General features: G+C 33.4%; 4 protein-coding genes and 2 pseudogenes across 6 annotated transcripts in view; 3 read left to right on the top strand and 3 right to left on the bottom strand.

Annotated features, from left to right (window-relative positions):
• Positions 1-122: 122 nt before the first annotated feature.
• Positions 123-2,169, bottom strand: LOC120150279 (60S ribosomal protein L17-2-like). Of its 2 annotated transcripts, none has more exons than XM_039162971.1 (7): positions 2,073-2,169; positions 1,933-1,973; positions 1,005-1,235; positions 820-922; positions 665-732; positions 413-514; positions 123-132 (listed from the first exon to the last, which is right to left on the bottom strand). In XM_039162971.1, the coding sequence occupies exons 1-6, from the start codon at positions 2,110-2,112 to the stop codon at positions 479-481; spliced, it is 519 nt and encodes a 172-aa protein (XP_039018902.1). In that variant the 5' UTR covers positions 2,113-2,169; the 3' UTR covers positions 123-132; positions 413-478. The 2 variants fall into 2 exon arrangements, with proteins under 2 accessions (XP_039018902.1, XP_039018901.1); XM_039162970.1 differs by lacking the exon at positions 123-132 and adding an exon at positions 289-297.
• Positions 1,438-1,546, bottom strand: LOC120150671 (annotated as a pseudogene).
• Positions 2,170-2,975: 806 nt separating the features above from the next.
• LOC120150277 lies at positions 2,976-4,962 on the top strand (annotated as a pseudogene).
• Positions 4,963-8,072: 3,110 nt separating this feature from the next.
• LOC120150278 lies at positions 8,073-8,646 on the bottom strand. The gene has a single exon (XM_039162969.1). The coding sequence runs from the start codon at positions 8,624-8,626 to the stop codon at positions 8,096-8,098; it is 531 nt and encodes a 176-aa protein (XP_039018900.1). The 5' UTR covers positions 8,627-8,646; the 3' UTR covers positions 8,073-8,095.
• Positions 8,647-13,448: 4,802 nt separating this feature from the next.
• Positions 13,449-16,672, top strand: LOC120150326 (disease resistance protein RPM1-like). Its single transcript, XM_039163019.1, has 3 exons — positions 13,449-13,487; positions 13,613-16,481; positions 16,565-16,672. Exon 2 carries the CDS (start codon positions 13,668-13,670, stop codon positions 16,338-16,340), a length of 2,673 nt encoding a protein of 890 aa, XP_039018950.1. The 5' UTR covers positions 13,449-13,487; positions 13,613-13,667; the 3' UTR covers positions 16,341-16,481; positions 16,565-16,672.
• A 1,981-nt stretch (positions 16,673-18,653) lies between these two features.
• The window catches only part of LOC120150329, a 50,417-nt gene continuing 42,372 nt past the window's right edge, over positions 18,654-26,698 (top strand). The window contains exons 1-4 of one of the 2 annotated variants that reach the window (XM_039163022.1): positions 18,654-19,021; positions 19,647-19,750; positions 19,971-20,084; positions 20,934-21,017. In XM_039163022.1, the coding sequence (XP_039018953.1) occupies positions 18,745-19,021; positions 19,647-19,750; positions 19,971-20,084; positions 20,934-21,017 (579 nt within the window). In that variant the 5' untranslated portion in view covers positions 18,654-18,744. The remainder of the gene's footprint in view (positions 19,022-19,646; positions 19,751-19,970; positions 20,085-20,933; positions 21,018-26,698) is intronic. The other variant, XM_039163021.1, reaches the window with a different exon arrangement.

Raw genomic sequence — 26,698 nt, 5'->3', positions numbered from 1 at the left:
TGCATAATCTAAAATTGATGCAAATGATCACTATAACATTATAATAATTGTAATAAATAAATAAATTTAATGATCATTTTAAACAAGTCGATAAAATTTGACGATTACTTTATAACCATTAGAAAAAGAAAAAAATTATTTTGGAAGTTGAAAGTTCAATCACCATAACAGTCCTAAGCTACAATGATTTCCTATGTACTTTACCCAATTAAAGAGAAAAATAATGTAAATTCTAACATCTTTGAAATTATCACATATGCATTCAAGTATATAAATGCAACAGAAAATAAAAGAAAAACATTTTAATCGAGGTAATCTCCAAGAAAAGACTCAGAAAACGTATGACTAAAATATGGTCTGAAAACTAAGGAAACCATCCAATACACCTAAATATCAAAGCTTCCTAAAAAATGTAAGAAATCCAACCACTGAGCTGACTCAAATTCTCAAACTTTTTCACTCATTAGGAAGCTTGGGATTACTTGGACTTGCTTGCTGCCAATTGAGTCTCAGGCTGAAAGCACAAAATGAGGATGATTTACCAACAAAAAATGCAAAAGCAGAACAGATGTTTTCATTCTATGTTGCTCCAACAAACCCCATAGCGGAGTCGATGTAACGTATCTTTCATTCATCAAGGAAACTTATGTTTTAATCGACTCACCTCTTTTTTGACAGGCTCTTCCTTCTCAGACAAAATCAACTCAATGTGGCAAGGAGAAGACATGTAAGCTGACAAAAAAATCAGAGTTCAATAAACATATGAAAAATAGAGCCTAAAAAAATTATATGGATAAGGATGGTTGTTATGATGCATACGGTTGATTCTTCCGTGAGCTCGGTAGGTACGACGCCTTTGTTTCTGGGCCTGGTTTACCTGGATGTGAGAAATATAGAGTGCATCGACATCCAAACCCTTGACCTGGGAAATTAATATCAAACTGTTAGAAAGGGGAAGCAATGGAGTTGATGGCGAAAACTAGAAACCATAAAGTAAGGCATACCTCAGCATTGCTCTCAGCATTCTTCAGCAAATCTAGAATGAGCTTGGCCGATTTTACAGGCCAGCGACCTTGTCCATTAGAATGTCTGTTCTTTGCCTGTGCAGTACGTCCAACGCCTCCACAAAAGCGTCGGAATGGTATGGCCTGCTTGTGAGCCATAACATCCTCCAAATACCTCTTTGCCTTAACCAAAGGCAATTTTCTAATGGCAAAAGCTGTTTCCCTTGTGTTCTATAAAACAATAATCGGGTATGAGAATCATCGAAGACAACCAACATAAAAAAACACCCGGAACTATATCATAAAACCGATCCTTTGACAGTTCATAAAAGTAGACCAACCAAACATCAAAACACACCACCAACAACAACTGAGCAAACTCATTCTTAAATCACAGCTAATTCAAAAACTAACTTATTTCTGAAGGATCATGAAATGTTGTATCATTTACTGATTCTTATGTTACCAATAACAATGCAGGGTAAATTTTCTGAAGTTTACGAGAACCTGGTTTGCATACGACAACAAGACCCTGCTTTTGTCATCAGGTTTAAGAATTTAAGTACTTGGCCAAGAAAATCTAAAACCATAAATAAACACATTCTAAAAATGATTAACCAAATCACATAAAAAAATCCTCTTAACAGCACCCTTCAATCATTTAATATAATTGTTAACTACGATGACGATTCGATTATACATACTATAATACTATGACATCTTTAACAAATATCATTAGTACAAAAGACTTGAATATAATGTATTTGCATGCCGTGATTTGATTTTTCATTTACTACCATCAAATAATTTACTGGATCTTCAACTGTACATGACACACAGGTTTCTGAACAACAATCCAACAAAAACCCAGAACTTAATATCAATATGCAATAGTTAAATCAAATTCCATCAGTTTTGACGATAATACCTTGAAATGAACCCTAAGATCAAAGCCCCCTGCCTTGCAGGCTGCAGAGAACCAACACCAAGCATAATTAGGGATTCATAAAAAAAGAAAGTGAAAATGCTCAAAAAATAGAAGAATAAAGAGAATAAAGGGGTGTTTACACTTGGTGGGATTGTCGGGCTCCTTCGAATACTTCACCATGGCGCCTAATCTAATGCGAGTTACTACTGCTACCTTGAGCGCTTCGACATAGCGGTAAAAGAATGGCTCATAATATATTAACTTCACAAGTCTTGGGGCTTTTAAATGGTTTCTTTTTCAAGCTTAGATTTTGGGTTTGAAAAAGAAAATTGAAGGAAAAAAGAATGGATTCATGTTACGATCCAATTCGAAAAAAATCTTCTACAGCCTAATTACTATTGGATAAACCTAAATTTTGAAGCCTTTATAGACCCAATACCAATTTCAATCTAAAAAAGTAAGAAAAATTATCTGGCCTTCCTTACATTGTAATTTTTCACATATATATTATAATATGTATGGTATATTATTATAATTTATATCTTTTTAGTTTAAATATGAGTCAAATAAATTTTTTATCTCTTTTTTTTATAATTACCGATATATGATTTATTGATCGACTAATTCAGACCGCGTACTGCAGAGGCGAGACCGACTCTCTTAACCCAAATTACTCAATTCGTAAATGCTAGAATTCGAACCCCTAACCTTACTCAAGGGATTTAGTTTCTCATCCCACTAGATCAACTGGTTGTTGATAAGTATTTATCTCTTTCGATTATTAAACTTAAATATTTAATATATCTTTATTCTTTTGATTTTCAATAAATTTCAGCCTTTTCTGTTCGGTATATCCACTAAGTTGATGGCCTCGTGAACTTCGCACTTCTATGCACCAACTGATTATTTTAATAAATATGAACAATAAAATGGACTGATGATGACTGTTTTCCATCTTTCAATATTGCTATCCCTAGGCATTTTTGCAATAAAATAACTCTGCGTTTGAATCAAGCAGCATATAATATGTGCAAATCAATAGTTTATATACAATGGCATCACAGTGTTGGTGAACTAAGCCAAGTACCTGACCAATTTCTCCATGGCAGCCTCGAGCTCGAATCTCAAGTCCCTCGTCGTTGACGCTCCTATTCTAAAGGTTATTTCAAGCAATCCTCTATTCAATCGTTTCTTTTTCAAAATGAATTATATTCGATACTGTTATGAATCTTTATAACTTATTTATACTAATATTTCTGTAATGTAATTAAAATAAAATCCAACTATACCTTTCGACGATCCCCTTGGTACAATCTTTCATAGTATCATTTGACTCTAAATAATATAATACGATGCTAACGAGTACTTCTTTTGCAGTACATCTTAGAGAAAAATGCTTATCCTAAAGAGCACCAGCAACTCAAGGAACTGAGAGAAATCACTACCGAAAAGTATGGAAAAAGGTACGTGTTCTTCTCTCGTTTGAGTGTGGTTTATGTGTTTAGAAGTTTATATTACTAGGATGAGTGAAGATATGTGCAGAGTATGAATCCGTTTTTGGATTTTCATTTTCTGTGTTTTTAAATGTATTTAGAGGATTTTTTAAAGGTGAAATACACATATTCATAACCTAATATTCAAATAATAATATTCAGGTTCAATATACGAGTGAAGATATATGTCGAATATATACCTATTTTATTGGGTTTTTTTATTAATATAGAGTGTTAATATCCTTACAAACATTGTGTTCTTACTCGGAATCTCAAAAGATAATAAATAACAATTACCTTTTAACTACTTAAATTGCTTTGTTCGTGCAAAAGTAGAAAAACGATATACATACTCATAACCTAATATACATTTAATAAGGTGTTGGTGCGGCACTTTAACTTGTAGGAGCATCATGAATGTGCCTGCCGACGAAGCACAATTCTTGTCGATGCTTTTAAAGATCATGAACGCGAAGAAAACGATGGAAATCGGAGTTTTCACCGGCTATTCTCTTCTCGCAACTGCCCTTGCATTGCCGGATGATGGCCAGGTAATTAATAGTTTCAATATATTTTTCAAGTCGGATTACGGATCAAATACGATAATATATTCCTATCCCCGAATAGGTCATACTTCTAATCGTGCTACGAAAAGTTGTTGCCCTTTGTAGATAACAGCGATTGCTTTGGACAGAGAATCTTATGAAACTGGATTGCCATTCATACAAAAAGCAGGAGTTGAGCTTCATTCAATCAGATGCATTTTCAGTTTTGGATGACCTTATTAACGGTGTAAGTATATCATCAGCTTCATATAAATAATGACGACGAATACGAGCAAAACGGGTACGGATCGTTATGGGTCTGATAACCTCGAATTATTTGAGTTTCGGAATAAAACTTTTTTAAATCTTAACCTTTTACCTTATATAGTAAAACAATCTTTTGAGTCAAGTTCTATAGAATTTGAATAATCAATTTCGAGTTGAGTTCAATCAATCACTTTTAAATTCTTGGTCTAATATTGAAAGTTAGTTCTCTGTTTTAATTTGTCATAATCTGATTCTCGTATTTTTTTTTAAAAATGAAAAATTAATCAAGTTGTTGGTAAATGAAAAGTAGATGATGATAATAAATTTATCTTATAATGAATTTGATCCGAAAATATAATATCATTTTAAATTTTCCCTGTTTTATTGTCATTCTATCCGATGATCAAACAATTCAATTGCAGGAAGAAGAAGTGAGGTTTGATTTCATATTTGTGGATGCCAAAAAGGAGGAATACATGAAATTCCATGAGAAAGTGATGAAATTGGTGAGAATTGGAGGGATTATAGCATATGACAACACTTTATGGTTTGGGTCAGTTGCTTACAAACAAGAGGATAAGAAATACAGTGAAATGCCTGAATATACACATAGAAGTAAAGATTATGTGATTCAATTTAATAATTTTTTAGTATCTGACTATCGAGTCGAATCCACTCTTCTCTCCATTGGAGATGGTCTCACCCTTTGTAGACGTCTATATTAATTACTTTATTTGCAAGGGTGTTATGTGTTGATACTAATGATCAGAATTTGGATATTGATAATCTATTTCTGTAGTGATTCGAAAAATAAATTAGTTTTATGTTTATTTTCTTTAAAGTATTCATGTGTGACGAATTGTTTGAATATGAGTTTCAGTTATAATCTTTCTTTAGGGTTGTAATTTGTAAGATTTATATTATAAATATGTACTAATTACTTAAGTAATTAAAATATTTTTTTGGTTAAATGAATACTTAAAGTTATTGTCCTTTTCATCTATATTATATATATATATATAGTCAAAGTAAATAACTAAAGTATATATTTTTTATTTAGGTTTTTAAAAGTTGACATGTGACATTGATTAGGAAAATATTTTAAGTACCTAAATAAAAAAAAGTTGTATACTTTAGATACTTATTTTAAACAAAAGATACTTTAAATGGATGAAAAATGTAATATAGTATAGGCAGTGGCAGAACCACATGGGAGCGGAAGGAGGACATGACCCATCCAAACTTTTATAGTTTAATTGTATATTAAGTTATTAGAAGTTTTAAAACAACTAAAATTAAGTCAAGTACTCTTAAAATAATTATTTTTAAGACATTATCGGTTTTAAAGTTAAATTAAATTAATAATTGCATCTAACTTTTTTATTTAATTACTTTTTAAGACATGATAATTTTAAAATTAGTGAAATTAAATCTCAACCCTTTATTTTTTTTATGGTTTAATTTTTTGTGGTTTAATTATCTTTTAGAACCTTGTTAGTTTCAAAGATAATCAACTTGACTCCTCCCATAATTTCATCCTAGTTTAACCCTTGACTTTAGGTATTTATTTTAACCGAAAAATATTTTAAATAATTAGTTATAATATAAAATTAACCAAAAATAATAATTCAAAAATAATTTAAACATATAAATATCTCAAAAATATATTCGATAATGACTATTAACAGATTAAAATACCTTAAACATGATTATAATATTACAAAGAGTGACATAGTAAGGAGCAAGTTGGCCATTTTCTCCTGAAAAAATTGTTGATTTATTTAATAAGAAAGTTGCCAAATCTGACCAAATTAAAAACTATGTAGGGAACTTCTTATGCTTCCCACAAGCTTCAACAACAACAAAAAAGTGCTTATTTCAACCTACTTTCAATTAAAACAAAATAAAATATTCACACCATCTAGATTTGTTATATAGATTCGTCGGATAATCTCCATTTAAGGGTATCGTAAATACTTGAATTTTAGAAAAAATAATAATTAATTTCTTTTCTATTTAATAAATTTTTATATTCTAAAAATTTATTAATTCATTTTATCAATGCTAATAGATAAATTTATTTTTTTTGAATCATTTGATCCACTTATCACGTCACGGTATTATAAAATAATATTTTTTTAAAATTAAAAATTCTTTTAAAATTTTATTTAAAAATTCTACAAGTTTTATGTGATAGAATCGTAGATAATAATATCTAAAATTATATTAAGACTTAATGATCAATATTGATCAACAAATTTAATTGATTTAATTTTTTAATTCGTAAACTCGATTGATTTAATTTCTCAATTTACAAATTTATGTGTTATATATATACACACACTGAGAATTATACACATTAAAATTATAAACAATAAAATAAAGCAATGTAAAGGAGTTATAAAAGTAATAAAGTTAACTTTAAAGGGTTTTCTTTTTTCTTTAAACAAAAAACAATAATAAAACTTTTGATTATTTAATAAATATTTATTTTTCTTGTCTTCATAATCAGGTGCTTGAGACCAGCTAGTCTGCATTAATTTGCTAATTATATAATAAGGTCATGTGGTGCACGTCTGGATGGCAGATTTAGGGTTATGCCAATGGCAAAAAAGACACTCTAGTTTTGTTGCCATTTTTCATTAATTATTAACCAAAACCATGTATCAACTTGGCTATATACACTATGGCTGTACATTTGATTGAAATTTGATAAATTTCAACCTTATTCGATTTCATAAAGTTTTTTTTTTCTTGTTTAAAATATCAAGTTTAGGTCAGATTTTTTTAATAGATGTAGTTGAGTTGAATCGATTTCGAGTTTATGATGAAAAAAACTTGATCCAACTCGAAAAAAATAATATAATTATCTCTTATATATTTAGAGATAATTAGAATAATACTTTTTATTTATAATTTTCTCAACTAGATCTTTATTTTATCTAATAAAAGTAATTTTTTATGTGTCAAGTCGGGTAAAGTACAAGTTTTTACCTTAAAAATGAATCGGCATAAAACTTCTCTAAACCTAAGTTAAACTAAATGCATATAGAAGCATATAATACTCTAATCAAATTTAAACGGATAAAAAAATAGCTCAACCTAACTCATGACAATCCCTAATATTCACAAGGATAGACTCCATAACAAAATCAATCAAAATACCCTAAATGTTAATCATCTATACATTTGAGGGTTGGTTATCGAGTGGATTCGAGATTTAAAAATTCTTGAATTCAGATAAAATTTTCGAGTTGAGATTAAAATTGATATGTTTATATATATGAAATATAAGTATGAATCCTTCCAAATTAAAATCTAGAATCCAAGAATTAGAGCAAAGTCTGGCCTGACAAAATTTTCTGACACTTTCCCAAGAAAATAATACAGGCCCCAAACTAATGTCTTCAACTCAATTCAACAATTTTCAGTTTTTTCCAAATATTTTCATTGGGAATCAAATTCATTCAAATAAACAGTACACACACATCTTTCGTAATCCACTATACTAAAATGCAACTTTTCTCACTAAATTCAACAAGATTCACCAATTTCATAACCATGGAAGACAAAATTCATGGGATTTGAAAAGAAAATATGAGAAAATAAATCATCAAAGAGAAATAGTTAACTCGGAATTGCATATATTCATGGAAATTTCAATCCCATAATTGTTAACCTTTTACAACAAAATTCTTCAAATTCTTAACGTAGAACTCACAACACAGTTCGTTGTAAAGTTACAATTCACCGGACTCTTTGCTTCTTTTAACAACTATTATATTACATAACTAAATTTCCAAAAAATATATATTATATAATATAAGAGTTTATAGGCAAGAGGCAATACCCGGTAACTTAGAAGCTACGGTTCGTCGGTTGACGAACGGAAATATGGACTGGAAGGGGACGACCGGTACCGGACCCACCGCAGCTGCTGCAAGCCATTCGACCCGACCCTGCGCAAGTCCGACAGCCGATATCTCCATCGGACCAACGGGAACAAATGCACGCGATGCGACCCGTGCCTTTGCAAGTTGAACATCTCGGAAACGGGCCGGCCATGGGTTTCTGATCCATGACTGATTTGACTAAGACGGCGCTGGCCAAGACGCTCAAGCCGGTAGCCACCTGAGTCAAAACGTTAGGAAACATGTCGCCGGAGAAGATTTTTTTCTCAATTCCACGGGATATGGAGCAGTGAGAGGAAGACGAAAGAAACTGATAGCAGGCAAAGAAACTGTATAAATTTGAGGAATAAAATGGGGAAATAGTTGAGTTTTTTTTATTATAAAAATTAAAATAATTGGCTGTGAATTTTAAGTAAAAATAAAATAAAAGTGGCATTCGAATTGTACACGTTAAGCCTATGGGTTTTTGGTGGTGCATATGGGGCTTTGGACTTTGGGGCTTTGGATTGTAGCTGAGTCCCCCATGATAGGACAGAGATGGCAATGGGTTGAGTTAAATCAAGTTTCTTGTATCAATTTAATTTTTTTTTATTAAATTTAAGTTATTTTTTCTGATTTGGTACAATATATATATAAAAAATTTAGACTTAATTAAAAAAAATAAATATATAAAGAGATATATTATAAGAATTATCTTTACATATATAAAAGAGAATTATATTATTATTTTATATCAGATAATATTTCCCCCTTAAATTTAAATCCATTTAAAAAAAATTAACCATATCGAGTTGGGTTAAAACCAATTGGATTCTGATCAAATTATCATCCCTAAATAAAATTATATGATAGGAATATTATATAAAAATTATAAAATACAATATATACGAATCTTATTTGAATTTACTCTGATTTAAATTTATATATAGTTTGATTATCAATTTACATTAATATAATTTTTAAGTTTAAGAGTTCAATTGGATACTACTTTCAGGGAGGGACGAAATTGACCTTTTTGGAGAAGTACAAGGATTAAAATATCCCTTGAGCCAATAAGTAATAGTATAAATTAAAGCACCACTTTCCGTATAAGTAATTCATTGGCCAAGGAATTGTTGAAGAAGTTGAAGGGTTTTATTGGGCAAAAGTTCCCATAAAATGCTACAGGGAATTTTTAATTCCCAAATTAAAGAGCTCATCCGATTAATTCCTCAAATAGGATGCTTTTTACAGTAAATTTGGGATCTCTCGGCGTCTTCAGGGTTAACCAATTTTTTGGTGGGATCTCCCGGCGTCTTCAGGGTGTTGGATTATTTGTGTTTTTTACGGTAGATTTAGGATTTCTCGGCGTCTTCAGGGTGAACCAGATTTTTTTTACTCTTTACTTGGATCTCTAGGCGTCTTTAGTTGAAATCCATGAAAAAATTTGGCTTTTTTACACAAATATCACCTTAACATAAATTAATTACTTGTTAGGCACTGTTTAAAAATATTTTACAGATCAAGCAAATTTTTAAATACTTTCTATAAAATTAATCATATTTTGTTAGTATTTTATTTAATTATTATATTATTTAATTTTTTTATTATTTTATTTAATTATTTTATTTTTTTACAGTTATAAAATGGAAAGTGGTCCTTGAATAATTATATTCGGATTTCTCGACTTTTAAACTTCTCTCTCGGCTATAAATACGCTCTCAACACGTGGATATCTATAATGAATCGACGACATTCTTCTAGTTTAGAGGATTGATGTGAATGTTTACAGGTTGAGAGCGTATTTACAGCCGAGATAAAAGTTTAAAAGTCGAGAAATACGAATATAATTATTCAATGACCACTTTCCAATTTATAACTGCAAAAAAAATAATTAAATTAAATAATAAAAAATTAAATAATAAAATAATTAATACAAAATATGATTAAATTTATAGAAAGTATTTAAAAATTTGTTAGATCCGTAAAATATTCTTAAACAGTGCTTAACAAATAATTAATTTATGTTAAGGTGATATTTGTGTAAAAAAGCCAAATTTTTTAATGAATTCTACTAAAGACGCCTAGAGATCCCAATAAATAATTCAAAAATCTGATTAACCCTGAAGACGCCGAGAAATCCTAAATTTACTATAGAAAACACCCCATTTGAGGAATTAATCGGATGAACACTTTAATTTGGGAATTAAAAATTCCCTGTAGCATTTTATGGGAACTTTTGCCGGTTTTATTGGGTATAAGAATTAGGAAGGGGAGTTTTGGCCAAATAATTCCCCTTCCCCCCTACAAAATTGTTTACATTTCTACATAATTAATAAGCAAGCAGCTTAAGCATGGATTGAAAATGCCATGGTCATTATACACTTGTAAGTTGAAACACTAAACTGAACTAACTGAGAAAATTTGGATAATCAAATGGCCATTTTTCTTTTGTTTTTTTTTTCATACGCAGAATAGAAGATGACCATTTGTTTACTTAATCTGCTTCCATATCATCAAGGTGACCATTTGAAGTCATGCATCGGGGTTTAGGGTTTACGATGTATAGAAAATTAAATTTGATTGGCTTATTCGTGTAGTTTAAGCTCAATTTGACTCCATTGCACGTGTAAGGTCCATTTAACATAGTTAAAGAGAAGGGTAATCACGTAACTTCGAGTAGTGAGAAGGCGAGAGAAAAATATCGTTAATTTAATGGATGGAGCCTTCGTATATAACGGAATCCCAGAGAATTGGAATCAAATTCAAAACAAGAAAACACACACTAAAAAATAAGGATCTGAGATAGCGTGCAGAATGGTATTGCGTTCCGTCTCCGCGACGGAGGCGTGGAGGCCTCTGCGGCGGATCTGGGATTTCCTTTCGTTGAGGAGCTTTGCCGCTGCCAAGAGAGGGAGCGGCGGCATTTACTTGACGGCGGTCGTTAGGACTCGAGACGTTACCTTTTGGAACGGGATTCCGAAACTGCGTTGCTCTCGGAATGAAACGCCGTCTTCCAAATCCGAGGAGGATGAACTTGACCAAGGGCCGCCTCAGTAAGCCGTTCCAAAGCAATTTCAGGTTCCCTTCCACTTTTGGATTAAAGTTGTTTTCATTTTTTTCGAGATAAATATATTTTTCTTATGTAGGAAAAAGGTTGATGTAGCTTTTATTAGTGAGAAATTGAACCAAATACCAACGAGAATTACATTTGAAATAGTTCAAGTAGGATAGAGTCAAGAGAAGTATAATTTAATTAATCTAATTCTGTTTAGCAGCATCAAAGCAGAAACTTTTGAGCAATAATATTGAAAGAAGTTTTTTGCTCTAATTATTATTTCTTCTAGAGTGTCCTCGTAGGATGCATATTTAGACATCAGTTCGGGGACATGACTTTCTAAGAATTTCTCCAAAAGTATAGAACAACTTCTAAAAAATTTGGACAAAAGTATTTTCATATTCGTTATTCACATATGAGTTCGAGTAAGAGGAACTACCCCACCTTGAAAGGTAAATGACGTGGTTCTTTAGATAGATCTTATTGTATACATGTCTTCAATCTCATGTTTGTTTATTTATATGTTTACAACTGGAATTTGATGCCCACTTAAATCGATATATCTAAACTGTTGCCTTTTCTTTTCCATTTACTTGTAGAAGCACGAGCATAGAGTTATTTATATAGGCTTTTTGGTTTTCGAATTCAGAGGTATCAAAGAAAGAAGGGAGAGTTGGCCAAACAACAAATGTGGTTATTGGTGGTACAGTAGCGGATGATTCAACTAATGAATGGCTTGCCTTGGATCAGAAGGTATGTAATATCATCTCCTTATTCCCTATTTTCTCAAGGGGTTTGAGACTATATTTTTCCCTTCAGTTTTAAACTACACCTGAAGGGATTGAGTTCATCTGGAGTGATGATTCTTTTGTTAGGCTGTCTGCAGTACATGCAACATGCTATATTTTAGATACTGAAAGCTCTGATATTCTTTTGGTTGCTAAGTTGATTTTTTTTTTATAAAAAAAAAATTGTCAGGTCAACTCATATCCCACTGTTAGAGGATTTATAGCAATAGGAACCGGAGGTGATGACTTTGCGCAAGCTATGGTTGTTGCTGTGGAATCTGTGTTACAACAGCCGATTCCCGAGGTACCTATACTCATTTGAAACAGTGAAAAATCAATTATTGATCCATATGCCCATTTTGGTGTTGTTGGTGCTCCTTTGAGATCTTCACTCTTGAGCCGCTAGGCAAAGGGGGGACTTGACGAGTTCTTCCTAGGTTTGTTCTCTCTTATAAGCATGTAAAGTACTTTTGTGTCATGTAAATTATAGTTCTCAAAACGAATACATATAGATTTGTATTGATGTATAAATGAGGTGGTAATTTATTATGGTTAATGCAGTGAAAAAGGATATATGATCATATTGACGATTTATGATCCAATTCGAAAGTTACTGGTTGGTGGGAATTCGTATAAAGAGGAGAATTGAGTTTTGAAAGTGATAATTGAGAAAGAGAGTCAGTAAGAGTTCTTTTTTTGTTAAAAAAAAGTTGGTAAAGTATACAAATGGTCCCCTAATTTTTGCTTTATTGAGTTCTTCGATTATTAAAAGTTACAAAATGATCTCTGATTATAGAACATTATTTTGTTGGGTCATGTGACTATTAAAAGTTACAAAATTGTCACTTGACTATTCACATGTTCCAAACTTGTCTTTTTCCGTTAAAAAATTGGTGGTCGACTGAACTGGACGTTAACTTGTTGATTGAGATATGATAAAATTTGATCTCATAATTGTTTGAGCTAAATTTTATGGATCAACTCTCCGTTTACACTATGTTATCGAGCCAATGCTTGAAACATTATGTCGTCGAACCAATGTTTAAAAGCAACGACGGTACCAATAGACATTATTAAAATATAATTTTATCATATCTCAGTCAACATATTAACGTTCAGTTCAAACGACTGTTATATTTTTAACAACAAAAGACAAATTTGAAACATATAAATAGTTAAGTGACTATTTTATAATTTTTAATAGTCGATGGATCATTTGTATACTTTACCCAAAAGTTAATACGCTCCGAATACTATTATGCTAATAAAAGTTCATATGAGAGTAGTTTACCCTTTATTATACTAATAAAGCACCTTCATATTGATTAAAATAAATAAATCACTTCCATGTTCCTTACTGAAGACCGATCGTGGCCGTCCGTCATAAAAGACTTTGTGAGTTGACTTTAAACTAAAACTCGCTATAATTAATCTTCTTCTTCTTCTTTCCTTCCCAGCCAACCCTACCCAACCACATGTTTGAATTCAAGCAGTTCAAGTCTGAATGCTTTAAGGTTTGTGATTATAATCAATATGATAGTTTATTTATGTCATAGCTTTAACTTTTATTTATAAATTGTACAATAATTGGAATATGATTACAGAACTTTTCATGGCAACTTGTTTTTCATTTGCATAGATAATTTAAAGATCATCTGATAACCGTCAAGCCTTTGTCTCTATAATTGGAAACAATGGAGTTATCAAGCTCTCTAGATCTGTTAACGGACAAGCTCGTCTCCGTTTTAGAAAAGGAAGCTTCCTTGCTGACAGAGGTTGGAGCTGAAATCGATGAAATCAAGCTTGAGCTCAAGGCCATTAGAGCTTTCCTTGAGGATGTTGACACGAGCCTAGGAGTAGTACCCATCTCTGAAACCGATAAACAATGGGTCGCAAGCGTCAGAGACATTGCCTATGAAGTTGAAGACGTGGTCGACGAATTCATGTTCCACTTCAACAAGCAACAACAATGGAGGGGTAAACCCACCAAGTTTTTCTTGAAGCTTATTCATTTTCCCAAGACTTTATTGTTCAGGCATCGAATAGCTGTCCAGTTACAAGATATCAGCAAAAGAATCAAAAGCATTGCACAGAGAAACCAACGATATCCGATTTCTCGATCAGAATCAAGAAAATCTGATAAGCAAATCCGAAGAGAATATCACCGTAACAACTGGGTGAATAATCTGAGTGAATCTACTCTCTTTTTTAAAGATGTCGATCTTGTTGGAATCGACAAGGCACAAAATGAGTTACTGGGATGGCTGTTGGATGAAGAGCTTCAAAGGACCGTGATTTCTGTGGTTGGGATGGGCGGTCTAGGTAAAACAACTCTCGTCGCCAACACTTTCAACAAACAAGTTGTCAAGAAACAATTTGATTGTTGTGCTTGGATCACTGTCTCACAACAATATATTGTAACAGAACTATTCAAATGCATCATCAAAGAGCTCTACGGCAAGGCAAAAGAAAAAATGGATCCAGTGATCAACCTAGACTCCATGAATTATCGAGATTTGGTGGAGGCACTGGTGAACTTCTTGCAGCCAAGGAGGTATCTAATTGTGGTTGATGATGTTTGGAGCACTAATTTATGGCAAGATATCAGCATAGCACTTCCTGCCAATATGAATGGAAGCCGGATCTTGCTTACTACACGGAAGGACGACATTGCTTCCTTTGAATTTGGAGTTGTAAAACACATCTTTCCTCTTAAACACTTACCGTTTGAAGAGAGCATGACTCTTTTTTTCAAGAAATCTTTTGTTGGCAAAGGTGGACAATGCCCACCATATCTTGAACCTTCAGCAAGAAAGCTGGTTGCAAAATGTCAAGGCTTGCCATTAGCTATTGTGGCCTTGGGCGGTTTGATGGCTTCCAAGAGCTCGATTGCCGAATGGAATGGAGTTTATGACAACTTAAATCAGGAGCTAAGCGAAAATGATACATATTTTGAAAGGCTCAAGTATATTTCATTGCTTAGCTACCATGATTTGTCTTACACACTTAAACAATGTTTCTTATATTGTTGCATATTCCCAGAAGATTGTAAGATTAAACGTAAAAGGCTCATTAGACTTTGGATGGCTGAAGGCTTTGTTGAACCGCTAAAAGAAACACTTCCAGAAGTTGTTGCAGAGAGATACCTATCCGAGTTGATTTGTAGAGGCTTGCTTCAAGTTGAGAGGAGGAATGAATCAGGGAGGCCCAGAGCATTGAAGATGCACGACATTTTGCGGGAGTTTGCTGTTTCCATATCAAAATCCATAAAGTTTGTTGCCAAATCTGATGGGAAAGAAGAAGTGGAAGACGATGGAATCCGTCGTTGGTCAATTGAAGCAAAGGAGAATGAGATTAAAGCTGCAAGCAAGACTGCACTATATCGGGTTCGTTCATTATTTGTTTTTGCTGTTGAAGAAACCTCTAAATCTTCCTTCAATAGACTGCCCTCTGGTTTTAAATTGATGAGAGTGTTGGATTTGGAAGACATTCCAATCGAGGAACTCCCAGACGAATTGATGAATTTATTCAATTTGAGATATCTTAACCTAAAAGGTACTCAAGTGAAAAAGCTTCCGAAATCCATCGGCAAGCTTTACAACTTACAGTCTCTACTTATGAAGCGGACTCAAATCAAAGAGCTTCCAGCAGGAATTGTGAAGTTGAAAAATCTTCGATTCCTTATTGCTTTTGGTTGCAATGTAAACCCAATGGCATTTGATTGTAAGTTTGGCCCAGTAGTTCCATCCAACATTTGTTTGCTAAGCAACTTACATGTTTTGAGCTTTGTGGACGCAAGAGGCGATTTCATCAAACAACTCAGCAAGATGGTACAATTGAGAAGACTTGGCGTTACCAATGTGAAGGAAGCTGATGAGAAATATTTATGCTCAGCCATTGCAAAAATGACACATCTTCAATCCTTACGGGTGAAATCATGTAACGGAGATGAGCAAGTGAAGATGGACGCTCTTGAATCCGCTCCCCCTGACCTTCGGAAACTTGCGTTAGTCGGGAAACTGGAGAAGGTACCACACTGGTTTAACTCGCTCGACAGCCTGACAGGTTTGAAATTACATTGGTCTAGATTGAGGGATGATTTTCTCCCTCACATCCAAGCATTGCCTAATCTTGTACGACTCGGACTACTAAATGCATACGAGGGAGAACGATTAGACTTCCTTGAAGGATTCCAAAAGCTTAAGGTTTTATCAATTATGAGATGCCCTCGATTGAAAGAAATTTTGATCAACAGAGGAGTGATGCCTGGTGTTCAAGAGTTGTTCATTGTCAAATGCCAGGAGTTGACGACATTGCCTGATGATTGGGAAAGTCTACCTGATCTAAACGAATTTTTTTTTGTCTGAGGTCTCGCCTGAGCTTATTCAGAAAATATGCAGATCAAAAGGGATGAATCAACAAACAATCAGATCCATCCAGTTAAGTAGAGAAGAAGGCACTGAAGCCATATTCAAAATAACGGGATGGTCTGAAGAATCCTTCCAGACGTAAGTGGCACTACATTCTTTCATTCAGTCAGTCAGTCAGTTTACTCTACCATGCCTGAAAATGCATTCCTTTTCTATTTCAGGATATTGCGAGCACAACATGATCGATGATTCCAGAGTCGTTGTTCAGTTGCAGAAAAAAGCCAGAGCTCGTGTTTTATGTTTTGAAGAATGTTTTGTGTTTTGTTGTAAAATGGACATCTTTCTATTGGTTTTGGTTTGTATAATCTTATTTGCCATCATCATTCTCTCAAACATTTGTTGTAAGATTGGGCTTAATGCATCTTCTTATTTAATAGTACTTGTTTTATTTTCTTTTTTCTTTTCAAACTATTTTTCAATCAATCAGTTATTTAAACCCATGCTTTTAACCAATCGAGTACTTAAAATGAAAAAGAGCAAGTGAAGATGGATGCTCTTAATGGTGATTATTATTAAGGCTTAATGGTACATGGGAGCACTTAAACTATACTCGTTTTCCTTGGCATCAAGAAACCTATTTGTTATATTTTTACTTTTTTTTAACTAACTTTGTTATAAAATGTTAAACATGCTTTACTTTGTTGATTGGGTTATAATATATATATTTAGTTATTGAATTTTAAACCTTAAAACTCAAAAATATAAGTAAAAAAATAATATTTTACTTATATGATTCAAGTCGAACATCTCGGAAACGGGCCGGCCATGGGTTTTTGATCCATGACGGATTTGACTAAGACGGCGCTGGCCAAGACGCTCAAGCCGGTAGCCACCTGAGTCAAAACGTTAGGAAACATGTCGCCGGAGAAGATTTTTTCTCAATTCAACGGGATATGGAGCAGTGAGAGGAAGACAAAAAAAACTGATAGCAGGCAAAGAAACTGTATAAATTTGAGGAATAAAATGGGAAAATAGTTGAGTTTTTTTAGAAAAATTAAAATAATTGGCTGTGAATTTTAAGTAAAAATAAAATAAAAGTGGCATTAGAATTGTACACGTTAGAATTGTACACGTTAAGCCTATGGGTTTTTGGTGGTGCATATGGGGCTTTGGACTTTAGGGCTTTGGATTGTAGCTGAGTCCCCCATGATAGGATAGAGATAGCAATGGGTTGAGTTAAATCAAGTTTCTTTTATCAATTTAAATTAATTTTTTTATTTTTATTAAATTTAAGTTATTTTTTCTGATTTGGTACAAAATATATATAAAAAATTTAGACTTAATTAAAAAATTAAATATATAAAGAGATATATTATAACAATTATCTTTAAATATATAAAAGAGAATTATATTATTATTTTATATCAGATAAAGATATTTCCCCCTTAAATTTAAATCCATTTTAAAAGAATTAACCTTATCGATTTGAGTTAAAACCAATTGGATTCTGATCAAATTATCATCCCTAAATAAAATTATATGATAGGAATATTATATAAAAATTATAAAATACAATATATACGAATCTTATTTGAAATTACTCTGATTTAAATTTATATATAGTTTGATTATCAATTTACACGTTCATATGACTTAATTAATATAATTTTTAAGTTTGAGAATTCAATTGGATACTACTTTCATGGAGGGACTCAATTGACCTTTTTGGAAAAGTACAAGGATTAAAATATCCCTTAAACCAATAAGTTAATAGTATAAACTAAAGCACCACTTTCCGTACAAGTAATTCATTTGCCAAAGAATTGTTGAAGGGTTTTATTGGGTATAAGAATTAGGAAGGGGAGTTTTGGCCAAATAATTCCCCTTCCCCCCTACAAAATTGTTGAGTACTACATAATTAATAACCAATCAGCTTAAGCATGGATTGAAAATGCCATGGACATTATACACTTGTAAGTTGAAACACTAAACTGAACTAACTGAGAAAATTTGGATAATCAAATGGCCATTTTTCCTTTGTTTTTTCCATACCCAGAATAGAAGATGACCATTTGTTTACTCCAATCTGCTTCCAGACCATTTGAAGTCAGCATCAGGGTTTAGGGTTTACGAATTTGATTGGCTTTTTCGTGTAGTTTAAGCTCAATTTGACTCCATTACACGCGTAAGGTGCATTTAACATAGTTAAAGCAAGGGTAATCACGTAACTTCGAGTAGTGAGAAGGCGAGCGAAAATTTGGGGCGCGCCCATAACAAACCAGTGAAAGAGAAAAAAAATATCGTTAATTTAATGGATGGAGCCTTCGTATATAATGGAATCCCAGAGAATTGGAATCAAATTCAAAACAATAAAACACACACTAAAGAATAAGGATCTGAGATGGCGTGCAGAATGGTATTGCGTTCCGTCTCCGCAACGGAGGCGTGGAGGCCTCTGCGGCGGAGCTGGGATTTCCTTTCGTTGAGGAGCTTTGCCGCTGCCAAGAGAGGGAGCGGCGGCATTTACGGGACGGCGGTCATTAGGGCTGGAGACGTTCACTTTTGGAACGGGATTCCGAAACTGCGTTGCTCTCGGAATGAAACGCCGTCTTCCAAATCCGAGGAGGATGAACTTTACCAAGGGCCGCCTCAGGAAGCCGTTCTCAAAGCAATTTCAGGTTCCCTTCCACTTTTGGATTAAAGTTGTTTTCTTTTTTTCGAGATAAATATATTTTTCTTATGTAGGAAAAAGGTTGATGTAGCTTTTATTAGTGAGAAATTGAACCAAATGCCAACGAAAATTACATTTGAAATAGTTCAAGTAGGATAGAGTCAAGAGAAGTATAATTTAATTAATCTAATTCTGTTTAGCAGCATCAAAGCAGAAACTTTTGAGCAATAATATTGAAAGAAGTTTTTTGCTCTAATTATTATTTCTTCTGGAGTGTCCTCGTAGGATGCATATTTAGACATCAGTTCGGGGACATGACTTTCTAAGAATTTCTCCAAAAGTATAGAACAACTTCTAAAAAATTTGGACAAAAGTATTTTCATATTCGTTATTCACATATGAGTTCGAGTAAGAGGAACTACCCCACCTTGAAAGGTAAATGACGTGGTTCTTTAGATAGATCTTATTGTATACATGTCTTCAATCTCATGTTTGTTTATTTATATGTTTACAACTGGAATTTGATGCCCACTTAAATCGATATATCTAAACTGTTGCCTTTTCTTTTCCATTTACTTGTAGAAGCACGAGCATAGAGTTATTTATATAGGCTTTTTGGTTTTCGAATTCAGAGGTATCAAAGAAAGAAGGGAGAGTTGGCCAAACAACAAATGTGGTTATTGGTGGTACAGTAGCGGATGATTCAACTAATGAATGGCTTGCCTTGGATCAGAAGGTATGTAATATCATCTCCTTATTCCCGATTTTCTCAAGGGGTTTGAGACTATATTTTTCCCTTCAGTTTTAAACTACACCTGAAGGGATTGAGTTCATCTGGAGTGATGATTCTTTTGTTAGGCTGTCTGCAGTACATGCAACATGCTATATTTTAGATACTGAAAGCTCTGATATTCTTTTGGTTGCTAAGTTGATTTTTTTTATAAAAAAAAATTCAGGTCAACTCATATCCCACTGTTAGAGGATTTATAGCAATAGGAACCGGAGGTGATGACTTTGTGCAAGTTATGGTTGTTTCTGTGGAATCTGTGTTACCACAGCCGATTCCTGAGGTACCTATACTCATTTGTAACAGTGAAAAATCAATTATTGATCCATATGCCCATTTATTTATGCGTTTGAATATAGACAACAGGACAAATTTGAGGTAATTAGTTTATAAGTAGATGAACCTAGGTTTCTGTGATGGTGAAAACTACCATTTTGGTTTACACATTTACTTTTGGGAAGAAGATGACTCCATGACATCTCAAATATATCTGTGTAGAGATCTTCCGGACTTAGTGTCAGTTTATATAGAAATCACTTTGTTAGGAGTACGCTGCGGAGGCAAGATCCCAACTAGAAAGACTTCGTTGAAATGCACATATATTGCACTCTTGTATTGAACATTACTGGATTCTAAAGAACCAATGATTGCTTACCAAATAAATCGGTAACTGGGTAGCGTGCATTATATCAGCTAAGTGCTACCTAACAGGCAGATTTTGACTGTGGAAAGAATTTGAAAATTTTGATAGAAATAGAAATTGAAGGGTTAAAACAAATATTCTATCAGGAAAAATAGTATTTTTTTAGATAATGACTAGAGATATATCTTATATTGGAATTTCTTCGCAAAGAGGTCTTGCCTAAAGCTAAAATTGGTTAAACTTTTGCTTGTTGAAACTGTTGCTACTGAAAAAGTTGCATTTTAAGAACATAATTTGTTACTGTAAGCTTGAGTTCAGGGGCTTGAAGTACAACTATTCACGGTCAATATATCATTGTTGAAATACGAACTGTTATTTCCATATTTCTTTATTTTATCAAGAAGTTGTATTAATTCACCCATGCAAGCAAGTATACAATATATATGTGTGCTGTGTGTATAAATTACATTTGACAAGGTTTCATATCAGGGTCGGGTGAGGCAGAAAGTATCATCTAGGGGAAAATATGTATCTGTCAACATTGGTCCTGTTTGGGTTGTTTCTAGTGAACAGGTCCCCCCCAACACCCTTTCTCTCTCTCTCTCTCACACACACACGCGCACACACAATAAGCATACATGCAAACATACCATGGAATTTTCCTAATATGTACGTGTCATAACCATTTTTTATAAAATAATTAAATATTATTTTAAAAAAACGATTATAATTTTAATTTGGAAAAAATTGAGTGATTTTGGATTGATTAGAATTAAAATGAAAAAGAGTCGCCATCGACCTTTGGGTTAGGTAGGTAGAATACCCAAAAACGTCATTTTAAAACAATTTTAAGAAAAATCGTTTTTAAGACAAAAGTGGTATACGTTTACCAAAGATTCGATTTGATGGGTTCGGGAGTCGGTTACGCGTGGGGAAGGATTAACACCCCCACAACGCCCAAAAACTGGTACTGAATCGCTTACACGTTGTCGTAAATGATGGAACTTATAAATCGAATATAAAGTTAATTTATGATCCGTTTATTGAAATGTAATTAATTTACTCCGAATTAATTATTAAGAAAATTCTTTAACTTGACAAGAAATCTCGAAATTAGCAATCCTCCGTCGGGAAAGCTATTTCGTCTATTTCTTATTAGTAAAGAATATTCATTCTTCGATAAAACGTGAATCAAATATAAATGGACAATAAACATTTGCGTGAAATAAAATAACTTGTTATCTAGAGAAACATGCAGCACATTACTCGAATTAATAATACGAGATAAATTAATTAGCAAAATAAAATCAATTTTATTTCAAGTTCATATTTGTTCGAATGTCGTATCGGATTATACCACTTCGATCAAGTGATACTTTCCACGCCCGTTCTATAAATATGTGTTCTTGAAATTATTCGAATAATATACAATAGAGAAATACAATGGAAATAAATATAAATAAAATATGCAAAATAGAATATTTACATTAAATGAAACAAACAACATTATTTACATAATACAAATAACCAAATAATAAATTCATATATAAATGACTACAATAAAAATAAGTAAATATTACAAACCAAGATAAAATGATCAAAAAGTAAGTAAAAAGGACTAGAATAACAAACACATAAACTCAAAGAACCAAAATGGTAAAATCAGAAACTTAAAGGACTACATTGAAAGAAACAGAAAATAAAAAACTAAAATAGCAATTTCAAATAAATCAGATTCCATACTAAAAAATACTAAATAACATATGTACTAAACTAAAAATAACCCATAAATCATGTACAGGACTAAAATGAAATAAAACAGGAACATAAGGATCCAACAGTAATTAAACCAAGTTCCATACGATGATTAAATTACAATACTTACAAATGTCGTGACCAAAATCAAATGTTAACAGAAATGACATAACAAACAATAACAGTACTAAATTATAAGTTCTGAAAACTTATTGCTCGAAATCAAAGAAATTAACATTTCATTTAATGGTTTAACAATATGATTACAAGACCCTAGGGACTAAAAGTGTAGTTAACCCACACGAGGAAAACACATAACCTTTTCCCCTAAAACGCTGCCGTTTCACAGGGGATATTAAAGCCCTAAAATCGGACTTGCTTACCCTCATTCCCTCATTTCTCTACTTCTGCCCCTCTCTTAAAAACAGAGAGAAAAAGAATGCTCTCAAAGTTCTCTCCCTCTCCGCCTCTGTCTCCGCCGTGGAGAGAAAATAAAGGAGCCACGGCCGCCGCAGCCGGCGGCAATGGCGCGAGAAACCTTACCCGAGACACCCTATAGCCTTTCCCCTCCCTCTCTTCTAAAAAAAAACCCTTTAATACCCAAACAGAAACTGAAACCCCCTCCTATTCGAACCCTAGATCGTAGAAAGGTGAAGGTTTTACCTTCGATGGTGGCCCCTCCTAACTCCGGTGAGGAAGCAACGATCAAATCTCCCTAAAGGTAAGATCTCTATCTCGTTTTCTTCTACTTTTGGTTCTTCTTTCTGCCTCTTGATTTTTTTTAAACCCCCGAATCTCGAATCCCTTTTTCTTTGTCTTCTCTTCCTTTTTATCTTCTGGCATACCTCTGATTGATGATGTCTGGATGTTGTTGTTGATGGATGGCCTCAGTTCGTAGGGAATGAGTACCCTAGGTTGATAGTCCCGATTTCTTCGGGATTTCTTGTGATTTCTTGTGTACTTGCTTGATTTTATTTGATTTTTTAATCGGGTTTTCTCTTTGATTTGCATGACTGATGTGGTCTCGGTCACTGTTGGTGATAACGGCGGCAGAGACGGTCGGAAGGAAGGCTCGGCTTGGTGGCTCGGGAACTCGACGGCGGTGGCAGTCTACGAAGGTTAGGGTTTCAGACCCTAACTGGCCATTAATCTGGACCGTTGGATGGGTCCAGATCTAACGGTCCTTGATGATGTGATGTTGGATAATATATTTAGGGTTTTTTGAAACCCTAACTGGTCTGGGCCAGTTCGGGTCCTTTCGGATCGGGTCAATTGCTGGGTTGGGTCTGGGTTCCAGCTGATATCTGGGTTGCTGAGTGGGTTGTAGCTGATTTGTATTGGGCTCCAGGATTGGGCTTCATTTGGGCCTACAAAATGTAATAATTAATATTAATAATAATAATAAAATAACGATAATAATAATAATAATATAAAAAAGACCCTGACAAAAACGGATGTCTACAGCTGCCCCTCTTTGCACATTATTGTGTTAACAAGAATAGGGCAAGGACGACAAGACAACTCGTTTTTGTCTGGTTCTCCTTTTTTGATTTAAAAATTTGATGTGTTTGGATTGGGTACGATACGGATCATACACGATGAAGAGGTCTGGTCGTCTATGGGTGACACGATTCCTACGTGATGAGGAAATTTGGTCGAGGGATGACACGGCTCATACGTGATGAAGAGTTCTGGTCATCTTTAGGAAGGATGATAACACGGTTCCTACGTGATGAGGACGGCTGGTTATCTATGGTTGACACGGCTCATACGTGATGAAGAGATCTGGTCGGGGGATGACACGGCTCATACGTGATGAAGAGTTATGGCCATCTTTAGGGATACTGGTTTCAAGGTAAACCAACTCAAAGGTTTGTTTCAAAAGAAACAGACTCAAAGATTTGTTTTTCAAAAGCAATTGTCTCAAAAGAGACAAAATTTGTTTCAAGGGAAACGACTCAAAGATGATTTTTAAAGGAAATTGTCTCAAGCGAAACAAAATTTGTTTTTAAGGGAAACGTTCTCAAAGATTTGTGTTTCGAGAGAAATAAACTCAAAGATGTTTTTGTTTCAAGAAAAACATACTCAAAGATTTTGTTTGTTTTGTTTCAAGGGAAACAAACTCAAAGATGGTAAATTTTGTTTTCAAAGAAACAAACTCAAAGATTTTTCTCAAAAAAAACTGTCTCAAGAGAGACAAAATTTTGTTTCCAAAGAAACATACTCAAAGATAGGTTACGTCTTAAGTGAGACGAAATTTGTTTCAAAAGAAACAATCTCAAAGGTTGGTTTTTATTAGAAACTGTCTCAAGAGAGAAAAATTTGTTTTTAAAGAAATAGACTCAAAGATGATTTTGTTAGTAGAAACAAACTCAAAGATTTTTTTTTCAAAAGGAGCATACTCAAAGATTTGTTTCAAGAGAAAATGTCTCAAGAGAGACAAAAATAATTTTAAGAGAACAAGATTCAAAGATTGTCGATTTTGTTTCTAGGGAAACAATCTCAAAGGTATTTATTTTGTTTCAAAGGAAACAATCTCATGATTTGTGTTTAAAGGGGACACTGTCTCACGCGAGACGAATTAGCTTTGAAAACCTCAAGTGATATTAATTTTGTTTCAAGTACCACAACTTTTAAATTTGTTTTCTGAGGGAAAATGTCTCAAGTGAGACAAAATTTGTTTTGAAATAAACAACAATCTCAAGTGAGATTAATTGTGTTTCATGTGAAGCAAATTCGAAATTTGTATCTCAAAGGGAAAATGTCCCAAGCGAGACGAAATTTGTTTTGAAAGAAACAACAATCTCAAGTGAGATTAATTTAGTTTTAAGTAAAGCAAATTCAAAATTTGTATCTCAAAGGAAAAATGTCTCAAGCGAGACGAAATTTGTTTTAAGAGAAATTGTCTTAAGTGAGACAATTTGTTTTTAAAGAACTGTCTCTAGAGAGACGACATTTTGTTTCGAGAGAAACAACATCAAAGGATATTGATAATCTGCTTGTTCCTGCTGGTGGAGGAAATGTCTTGATTATTGACTTCAGAAAGTCACATCTGTGGATGTCATTGTTCTTTTATGTTGAGGACATCTGGTCATTTCCGAGCTTTGATTTCCTGAGAGAACAAAATGATGCATTTTTTACTGACTATCTTAGATGTTATGATGGATGTCAAGATGAAATTTATTTATTTTTTATTGAATTTGTCCTCAAGAGAGGAAAAAATATCTTTAATGCACATGATGATAAATGTTTGATGCAAAATTTATGTATCATGTATGTATGTGTATGTACGTGTATGTATGTATGCATGTATGTGTTGATGTATGCTTTTCTCGATCTGGAAGGAGAATGATTGCGAGAGCAGTCTTCACTCTATCATTGATTCAATTTGTCTGTATTTCCACTAGGGTGTACTCTTGCAAGCCTTGACTTGAGACCATTTGTTTGCTTTTCCCTATCAAATTTTGCCCCAAAAATTTGCTTTCTCTTGCCCCAACTTCGATCTTGAGCTTCGGAGAGATATTTTTTGAATTCCAAGATATTTCTGGATAATTTATCTTGTTTGAAAATGTTTTTCTTCCTTTTGAATTTTCAAAATTTTGAAAAAAAAATATTGTCTCCTTCTAAGTTTCACAATTGAAGCAAATCACAAAACAGGAGTTCATTGGATATCAAAAGAATCAAATGCTCTTTTAATCATTGATAGTTACAAATCTTTGACAAATATCAAGATCGACAGGTTGGTTTTGAGGTAGGCTACCTAAATTATAAGGTTTGTTTTATCGATTCGGTCTTCGTGAAGGTCATGGCATGCCCCTCTTTTTGAGTTTGGCATTTTGATCAGAGACGGACAAAATGATACAACTAGCATAGTCACTTGTTAAACTCTTTAGAACACTTTTGTTTCAGTTCTCTGAAATCTTCCATTTGTTCAAGCTCCGTAGACTTACCTAGTCAAGGTAGTGCAGAAATATCGGTCTAAAAACGAGATTTCTGAGTGCTCGTGTGAAGTCGACTATAACAGGCGTTCCTCAACTCCCTTAGTCCATATTCACCGAAACTCCTTATTTAGTAAATTTGATTTAATTTTCCATTGTTTGGCTAGCTGAATTCAGCTTTATTGTACATATATTTTATAATTGCCTTTATCAGGCTAGCTGAAGGATTCATGTCGTCACAAAGTCTTCGACTTGACAACCACAGTGGAGCATACACCGGATTGCCAAGTACCCGATCAATGTCATGGTTTGAATGTACTCTATTCATAAAGCCAGGGTTTTCGAGTTTCCTCTATTACCAATTGCTTTAGCGGAATAGCTCAGCTTTATTGTATACATATATATGCTCTTTTTTGTTTACGGATTCCATTTCTTAAGCTCGCTGAGGAAAACCTGTTATAGTCCCGGTGTTTGTTGAAGGTCAGAAAATCTCGTCGTTAGAGTTCAATTTCCAAGCAACTGAACTAAACTAGATTCGTCTACTTGACCATTTCATATGAG

The sequence above is a fragment of the Hibiscus syriacus genome, unplaced genomic scaffold (genome assembly GCF_006381635.1).
Source record: "Hibiscus syriacus cultivar Baekdansim isolate YM2019G1 unplaced genomic scaffold, ASM638163v2 tig00111022_pilon, whole genome shotgun sequence".
Lineage (NCBI taxonomy): Eukaryota > Viridiplantae > Streptophyta > Magnoliopsida > Malvales > Malvaceae > Hibiscus > Hibiscus syriacus.
Note: the sequence above shows the minus strand (reverse complement) of the source record. Positions and strands in the feature narration are given on the sequence as shown.

What these genes read in the sequence shown, in the direction of transcription:
- LOC120150279 (XM_039162971.1), bottom strand. Translation starts at nt 2,112, where the DNA reads ATGGTGAAGTATTCGAAGGAGCCCGACAATCCCACCAAGT. An exon ending in GCCCGACAATCCCACCAAGT is followed by an intron (nt 1,974 to 2,072) that starts GTAAACACCCCT and finishes GGTTCTCTGCAG; the next exon opens with CCTGCAAGGCAGGGGGCTTT. An exon ending in ATGCTGAGAGCAATGCTGAG is followed by an intron (nt 923 to 1,004) that starts GTATGCCTTACT and finishes TTAATTTCCCAG; the next exon opens with GTCAAGGGTTTGGATGTCGA.
- LOC120150278 (XM_039162969.1), bottom strand. Translation starts at nt 8,626, where the DNA reads ATGCACCACCAAAAACCCATAGGCTTAACGTGTACAATTCGAATGCCA.
- LOC120150326 (XM_039163019.1), top strand. Translation starts at nt 13,668, where the DNA reads ATGGAGTTATCAAGCTCTCTAGATCTGTTAACGGACAAGCTCGTCTCC.